General features: G+C 38.9%; 1 gene segment (V, D, J or C); it reads right to left on the reverse strand.

Annotated features, from left to right (window-relative positions):
• Window positions 1-5,836: 5,836 nt before the first annotated feature.
• LOC130874993 (Ig kappa chain V-III region MOPC 63-like) lies at window positions 5,837-6,484 on the reverse strand. The segment is given in 2 exon segments: window positions 5,837-6,165; window positions 6,410-6,484. Coding segments are annotated over 2 exon segments (378 nt in total).
• Window positions 6,485-9,063: the final 2,579 nt, after the last annotated feature.

Below are 9,063 nucleotides of genomic sequence, written 5' to 3' on the forward strand. Positions count from 1 at the left end.
TTTGTATTGTTTTCTTTGTTTCTATTTTGTTGATTTCAGCCCTCAATTTGATTATTTCCAGTCTTCTACTCTCCTGAGTGAGTTTGCTTCTCTTTTTTTCTAGAGCTTTCTGATATGCTGTTAAGTCTGTAATGTGAGCTTTCTCCATTTTCTTTATGTGAGGACTTAGTGCTATAAAGTTTCCTCTTAGCACTGCATCATACTGTCCCATAGGTTTGAATATGTTGTGCCTTCATTTTCATTGAATTCACGGAAGATTTCAATTTCTTTCTATTTCTTCCTTGACCTAGGGGTGGTTCAGTAGTTGACTGTTCAGATTCTATGAATTTGTGGGCTTTATGAGGGTAGTATTGTTGTTAAATTCTAACCTTAATCCATGGCGATCTGATAAGACACAGGTGGTTACTCCATTTTTTTTAATGTATTTGTGGAGGTTTGCTTTGTTACCGAGTATGTGATCAATTTTATAGAAGGTTCCATAAGGTGCTGAGAAGAAGGTATATTCTCTCCTGTTTGGGTGGAATGTTATACAGATGTCTGTTAAGACCAGTGGATTCATTACATCTGTTAATTCTCTTATATCTCCGTTAAGTTTCTGTGTGGTTGATCTGTCTATTGGTTAGAGAGGAATGTTGAAGTCTCCTACTATTAATGTGTAGGCTTTAATGTGTGATTTAAGTTTTAGTAATATTTCTTTTACATATGTAGGTGTTCTTATATTAGGAGCATAGATATTCAGGATTGAGACTTCATCTTGATGAATTGTTCCTGTTATGAGTATAAAGTGTCATTCTCTATCTCTTCTGATTGATTTTAGTCTGAAATCTATTTTTTTTAGATATTAGGATGACCACACTTGCTTGTTTCTTAGCTCCAATTTGATTGGAAAACCTTTTCCCAGCCCTTTACTCTGAGGTAGTATCTATCTTTTAGGTGGAGGTGTGCTTCTTGCAAACAGCAGAAAGCTGGATCCTGTTTTTATATCTATTCCCTTAACCTGTGTCTTTTTATAAGTGAATAAAGTTTATTGATATTAAGCCATATTCATGATCACTGGTTGTTAACTCTGGTTATTTATTTATGTTTTGGTGGTAGTATTTGTGTGTTTCCCTTCTTTGGGTTGATTTAGTGGTGGATGTCTGTGTTATTGTTGGTATCGTTAGCTTCCTTGGGTTGAGGTTTTTCTTCTAGTACTTTCAGTAAGGTTGGGTGCGTAGATATATACTGTTTAAATATGTTTTGTCATGGAATATCTTGTTTTCTCTATTGATGGTGAAAGAAATTTTTGCTAGGTATAGCAGTTTGGGCTTGCATCCATTTTCTCTTAGTGTCTGCAGCACATCTATCCAAGACCTGGCTTTCATGTTTTCCAATGAGAAGTGAGGTGTAATTCTGATAGGTTTACCTTTATATGTTTCTTGGCGTTTTTCCTTTGCAGCTCTTAATATTCTTTCTTTATTCTGTATGTTTTGTGTTTTGATTATTATATGGCGAGGGGATGTCTATTTTTTATCCACCCTATTTAGTGTTTTATAAGCTTCTTGTACCTTCATTTAGATTTTCTTTTTTATGTTGGCAAAGTTTTCTTCTATAATATTGTTGAACATATTTCTGTGCCTTTGAGCTGGAATTCTCCTTCTTCTACCCCTATTATTCTTAGGTTTGGTTTTTTATAGTATCCCCGATTTTCTGGATATTTTGTGTTAAGAATTCATTGGATGCTGCTATAAACATAGTTGAACAGATACTTTTGTCATTTGATGTGGCATCTCTTGGGTATATTCCCAATAGTGGTATTACTGGATCTTGGGGTAGGTTGATCCCAAATTTCCTGAGAAATCGCCACACTGATTTCCAAAGTGGTTGCACAAGTTTGCATTCCCACCAGCAATGAATGAGTGTGCCTCTTTCTCCACAACCTCTCCAGCAAAGGCTATCATTGGTGTTCTTGATTTTAGCCATTCTGACAGGTGTAAGATGGTATCTCAAAGTTGTTTTAATTTGCATTTCCCTTATCGCTAAGGAGGTTGAGCATGACCTTAGGTGTCTTTTGGCCATTTGAATTTCTTCTGTTGAGAATTCTCTGTTCAGATCAGTGCCCCATTTTTTTATTGGGTTCATTAGCATTTTAAAGTTTAGTTTCTTGAGTTCTTTATATATTTTGGTGATCAGACCTTTGTCTGTTGCAGGGTTGGTGAAGATCTTCTCCCAGTCAGTGGGTTGCCTTTTTCATAGCAGCATTGTTTGTAATAGCCAAAACCTGGAAACAACCTAGATGCCCTTCAATGGAGGAATGGATGAAGAAAGTGTGGAATATATACATATTAGAGTACTACTCAGCAGTAAAAAACAATGATTTCTCGAATTTTGCGTGCAAATGGATGGAAATAGAAAACACTATCCTGAGTGAGGTATCCCAGACTCAAAAAGAGGAACATGGGATGTACTCACTCATAATCGGTTTCTAGCCATAAAATAAAAGACATTAAGCATATAATGTGTGATCCTATAGAAGCTAAATAAGAAAGTGAACCCAAAGAAAATCATATAGTCATCCGCATGGAGAGGGGGAAGTAGACAAGATTCCAGGGCAAAAACTGGGAACTTGCGGGTGAGGTGGCATGGGGCAAAGGGGAAATGGGATGAGAAATATGAGAAGGGGAGGATGGGAGGAGCTCGGGGGATTGGGATGGTTGGGATATAGGAAGGATGGATACGGGAGCAGCGAAGTATATATCCTATCTAAGGGAGCCATCTTAGGGTTGGCAAGAGACTTGACTCTTGAGGGGTTCGCAGGTGTCCAGGAATAAGTCCCCAGCTGGTACCTTGGGCAACTAAGGAGAGGGAACCTGAAATGACCCTATCCTATACTGATGAATATCTTGCATATCACCTTAGAATCTTCATCTGGCGATGGATCGAGGTAGAGACAGAGTCTCAATTTGGAGCAACGGTCTGAGCTCTTAAGGTCCAAATGAGGAGCAGAAGGAGGGAGAACATGAGCAAAAAATCAGGACCACGAGGGATGCACCCACCCACTGTGACAGTGGAACTGATTTATTGGGAGCCCACCAAGGCCAGCTGGTCTGGGACTGAATAAGCATGGGTTGATTCCGGTCTCTCTGAGCATGGCGGTCAATGAAGACTGATGAGAAGCCAAGGACAATGGCACTAGGTTTCGATCCTAATACATGAACTGGCTTTGTGGGAGCTTAGCCTGTTTGGAAGCTCACCTTTCTGGACGTAGATAGAAGGACCTTGGTCTTCCCGCAGGGCAGGGAATTTGGACTGCTCTTCAGTATCGAGAGGGAGGGGGAATGGAGTGGGGGGAGGAGAAGAGGAGTGGGGATAGGGGGAGGGAAGTGGGGGGAGGGCAATATTTGGGAGGAGGGGAGGGAAATGGGAAATGGGGAGCAGGTGGAAATTTTAATTAAAAAAGAATAAAAATAAATAAATAAGTAAAAAAAAAAAGAATTCGTTGGATTTAATATTTTCTTTGACCAATGTGTCTATTTCCTCTATCGTATCTTCTGCACCTGAGATTCTTTCTTCTATCTCCTGTATTCTGTTGGTTATTCTTATCTCTGTAGTTCCTCTTCATTTACCTAGATTTTCCATATCCAGCTTTCCCTCATTTTGTGTTTTCTTTATTACCTCCATTTCAGTCTTCAAGTCTTGAACTGTTTCCTTCACCTGTTTGATTGCTTTTTCTTGGTTTCCTTGGGTATCTTTGTGGGGTTTCTTTATTTATTAATTTCTTCTAACTTTTTGTTTGTCTTCTCTTCCATTTCTTTAAGGAAGTTTTCACTTTCTCTTTTAAGGTTTCCATCATTTTCATAAAATTATGTTTAAAGTCGTTTTCTTCTGCTTCTTCAGGTTTAGGATGATCAAGTCTTCCTTCTGTGTGTTTGCTGGATTCTGGTGTTACCATGTTGCTTTTCAGGATGTTGGAGGACATCTTACAATGGCGCCTATCCATGTCTTCCTTCAAATGAGTTCAGTAGAGTCTTGGTGTCTTTTGGTCCAATCTTTTGCTCTGGCTGTCTGAGTACTTGGTAGCTTTTTTTTGGTCTGCCCTCTCTTAGGTAGCCTAAGTATTTGAGCAAGCTCTGTAGCATGGTTTTCTCTGGTTCCTTAAGCACTGGAGTAGGCTGTGTTGCAGAGTTCCAAGGACCTCTAAGGCAAAAGGTCATCCTGCTTGGGGGCAGGATGAGTTGTGGGAAAGAAAGCCCAGAAGCAGGAATACTCCCCACTGGCTGGCTAGAAAGGCTTAGGGAGGTAGCCCTGGATTGGATTCTGTCTCACTGGAAAGGTCCCAGAGAGTGGCATTTCTGGCGCCAGCGACTCACCTTGCTGGTTCCCTCAGAACCGGAGAAGGCTGTGTTGCAGGGTTCCAAAGAACCTGCAGGTTAAAGGGCATGCTTGTGGGCAGAGTGGTGCTTCTGTCACCACTGACACTTCTCTCTGGTTCCCTTAGCACTTGAGCAGGCTGTGTTCAGGGTTCCCAGGACCTTACAGGCCAAAGGGCAAACCTGGGGGAGGGTGCATTGTGGGAAAGAAAGCACAGCCCAAGAACACTCCCTGCTGGCTCTCTGGTACCCTCAGCAATGGAGAAGGCTGTGTTGTAGGGTTACAAGGACCTTGTAGGTAAAATGGTGGGCTTAGGGGCAGAGTGGTGCTTCTGGTACTGCTGACTCACCTCTCTGGTTCCCTCAGCAGTAGAGCAGGCTGTATTTCCAAGAGTTACTAATTCTAAAAATGTCCCTTATTAAATGGTAGAGCAAAGGTTGATGAAAACTAGCAGTTAAAAGAACTTCCTTCTTTTTCAGTTTGGTTTCCAACACACACATCAACTAGCACAAAACCTCCTGAAACTCCTGCTCACTGGATTATGATGCCCTCATTTGACTGCTATGGACACTCACTCACACTTACACTCTCACTCCAAATTTAAATAAAATAAATTATTGAAAACAATAAATAGTAGGTCGTATTGGCAAGATTGCTCAACTTGTAACAGCAAAGTTGATTACAACAAAGACAAATGAGTCTGTGTCTGGTTCCCAGATCCCACATGGTAGAAACAAAGAACTAATTCCTGCATATTATCTTCTGACCTACTCCATCTCTCTCTCTCTCCATCTTCCCTTCTCTCTCTCTCTCTCTCTCTCTCTCTCTCTCTCTCTCTCACACACACACACACACACACACACACACACACACCCCAAATGTCTTTGGTTAACATTTTTTCAAGTTGAAACAATTTGTATTTATTATCTCTTAAAAACACATTTTTAAAAAAACAGTAAATCTTAAGTGATAGGAAAGTCTAAAAAGGAATACTGAGGGTGGGATGGAATAGGGAAATATGCTATCAGGGAGACAGGGGAGAAAAAGGGAAAATCATCCAAAAACAAATATGTGATAATAAAATTTAATGAATAATTATTAATTAAGAAACAATTATAAAGGTCTACATTTTGTTGAGGAATCATTGAATTGTAAGGTATATTGGATGAGATAAAGAAGCAAATCATTTTTTCTCTTTTCTATTATTGTCTAGTATTTATTTTTCTAATTTATTAGATGTAAAATAACAACACAAATTCCCACTCCCTCCCCTCCTCCAATTCCCTCCACACACCCTCCCATCCCACTCCTATCTAATCCTAAGAGAGAGTAAGGCACTTTGACAAGCAAATCCTTTCATAAAAGTTTGTTTTATTATTTAAGATCTTTCCCCAAACATGTCTAGAGCTGTTTATTGAGATGTCAGAGAGTAAGAGACAGCTGAGAGACTGAGGCTCAGTGAGCAGCAAACCCAGGAGGTTTCTGTTCAACCATGGAGCACTGTGGGAGGATTCTCCTTACTCTGCTGACAGAAATAGATTGCAGCATCATCAGCCTCCACAGGATTGATGGTGAGGGTGAAGTCTGTCTCAGTCCCACTGCCACTGAACCTGGCTGGGACCCCAGATTCTAGGTTGGATGCAACATAGATCAGGAGTTTGGGAGACTGTCCTGGTTTCTGTTGATACCAGTGCAGAAGATTTTCATCATAGGCATTGACACTCTCATTGGTCTTGCAAGAGATGGTGGCCTTTTGTCCCAGAGACACAGACAGCAAAGATGGAGACTGAGTCGGCACAATCTCCCCAGAGGAACCTAGAATCATAAACACACAAATCATGGTTATACATGTTTAGAAATATTCCCAGCAGAGAAAATTTTCATTTAGAAATTTTAATAATAGTTGTGGGCATCACTTTGAAAAACTAGAAAGTCAAAGGGGATTGGGGAACTTAAAACCAATTTCAAATGCCTTAAATATAATGATCAAGATTCCAGAGGCATGGAATACCATAATGGCCACAGAGGAAGCTCCCAACACTGCAGTTCACCCTCTCACCTGGAACCTCAAGCAGCAGCATCCATATCAGGAGTGCCTTTGACTCCATCTCTGAATGTCTGAAAAGAGAATGCTTCTTAGGCTCCTGGCAGCTGTCCTTAAAGGAACTTGGGCTGTTGTATAAAGACTCAATATGTAAATCAGCCCAGAAGAGTGTGCTGGTGCTCAAAGGGGCACCTGCTTCTGTTTCACCCACTGGGAGTTGGTGTCAACAGAAAATTTACTAGAGCATGGCATGTATGTCTTAAAGGAGCCTTGAAGACTATTCTATTGAATCTTTATCCTCTAAATTTTCTGAGGTGTGATGTTGGGAATTTTGTTATCTCTGGAACTTTTTTTTGTTGTACAGGATTGTTTTAGATATCCCAGTTTTTTTTGTTTTTCCATGTGAAATTGATTATCTTTCTTTCAAGGTCTGTGAAAAATTGAGTTGGGATTTTGATGGGAATTATATTGAATCTATAGACTGATTTTGGTAGGATTGCCATTTTAATTTTATTGATCTGACCTATCCAAGAGAATGGGAGATCTTTCCATTTTCTGATATCTTCTTTAATTTCCTTCTTCAAAGACTTAATATTTCTTTAAACAATCTGTTACTTCTTTGATTAGTGTTACCCCCCAGGATATTTTTTTTTGTATTTTCGTGACTATTGTGATGGATGATGTTTCTACTATTTCTTTCTCAGCTTCTTTACCATTTGTATCTAGGAGATCTATTGACTTTTTGAGTTGGCCTTGTATTCTGCCACATTCTTGAAGTCATTTATCAGCTGTAGGAGTTCTCTAGTATAATTTTCGGGGTAACTTTTGTACACTATCATATCATCTGCAAATAGAGAAAGTTTTACTTCTTTTTTTCCAATTTGAATCCCCTTGATCTCCTTTTGGTGTCTTATTGCTATTGTTAAACTTCAGGAACTATGTTGAAGAGATATGGAAACAGTGGACAGCCTTGTCTTGTTCCCAATATTAGTGGAATTGCTTTGAGTTTGTTACTCTCCATTTAATTTGATGTTGACTGTGGGCTTGCTCTATATTGCTTTTATTATATTTAGATATGTTCCTTGTATCCCTGATCTCTCCAAGACCTTTATCATGAAGGGCTGTTGGATTTTGTCGAATGCATTTTCAGCACCTAATGAGGTGATAATAAGGTTTTTTCCTTCAATTCATTTACATGGTAGATTACATTGATGGTTTTTATATGTTGAACCAGCCCTACATCTCTGGAATGAAGCCGACTTGGTCATCATGGATGACTTTTTTGATGTGTTCTTGGATTCGATTTGCCAGTATATGATTGAACATTTTTTGCATCTATGTTGGTTGAGTCTTTGTGTGGTTTTGGGATTAGGGTAACTGTAGCTTCATAAAATGAGTTTGGCTACATAAAGGAAGTGCAGAGATCTCATACTTAACATCACACCTGAAGCTCTATAACAAAAAGAAGCAGACTCACTCAGGAGGACTAGATAAGAGGAAATAGTCAAATTGAGGATTGAAATCAATAAAAAAGAAACAAAGAAAACAATACAAAGAATCCAAAAAACAAAGAGATAGTTCTTTGTGAAAATCAACAAGATAGACAAACTGTTATCCAATTCAATCAAAAGACAGAGAACATCCAAATTAATAAAATCAGAAATGAAAAGGGGTTATAACAATAGACACCAAGGAAATCCAGAGAATTGTTATGTCATACTGCTAAAACCTATACTCCCCCAAATTGGAAAATGTAAAAGAAATGGACAATTTCTGGATAGGTACCACACACCAAAATTAAATCTAGACCAGGTGAATAATTTAAATATGCTTATAACCTGCAAGGAAATAGAAGCAGTCATCAAAAGCCTTCCAGTCAAAAAAGCCCTGGTCCAGATGGTTTGAGAACTTCAAAGAAGAGCTAATACCTATATGCCTTCCTCAAAATGTTCCACATAATAAAAGCATAAGGAATATTGTCAAACTCTTTTTATGAATATCTTGTTTCCATCTACGGTGATTGAAATTTTGCTATGTATAGTAGTCTGGGCTGGCATCCATGATCTCTTAATGTCTGAATAATGCTTCACCAGGACCCTCTGACTTTCATTGTTTCCATGGACAAGTCAGGTGTAATTGTATTTAGTCTGCCTTTATGTGTTTCTTGGCCGTTTTCCTTTGCAGCTCTTAATAATCTTTCTTTATTCTGTTTGTTTAGTGTCTTGATTATTGGTGTGGGAAGTCTTTCTGTCCATGTTTTCCTTTTATTGGTTAATGAATAAAACTGTTTTGGTTAGTGGCTTAGCAGAATAGAGCAAAGTGTGAGTTCCAAGCATATATAGAAGAGAGTAAGCAGAGGGAGTAAGAAGCCATGTAGCTGCCCATAGGAGACAGACACACTGAAACCTTACCAATAAGTTATAGCCATGTGGTGATATGCAGATTAATACAAATGGGTTAATTTATGATATAAGAGTTAGTTAAAATTATGCTGAAGCTATTGGCCAAACAGTATTACAATTAATACAGATTTCTGTGTGATATTTTTTGGGAGTGTGGACAGCTAGGAAATGAACAAGTACCCTCTGCCAATAGGTTATTATGTGGTGAGGGGACTATTTTTGTGGTCCAGTCTATTTGGAGTTCTGTAAGCTTCTTGTATTTTCATA

Source organism: Chionomys nivalis, chromosome 1 (assembly GCF_950005125.1).
Source record: "Chionomys nivalis chromosome 1, mChiNiv1.1, whole genome shotgun sequence".
Lineage (NCBI taxonomy): Eukaryota > Metazoa > Chordata > Mammalia > Rodentia > Cricetidae > Chionomys > Chionomys nivalis.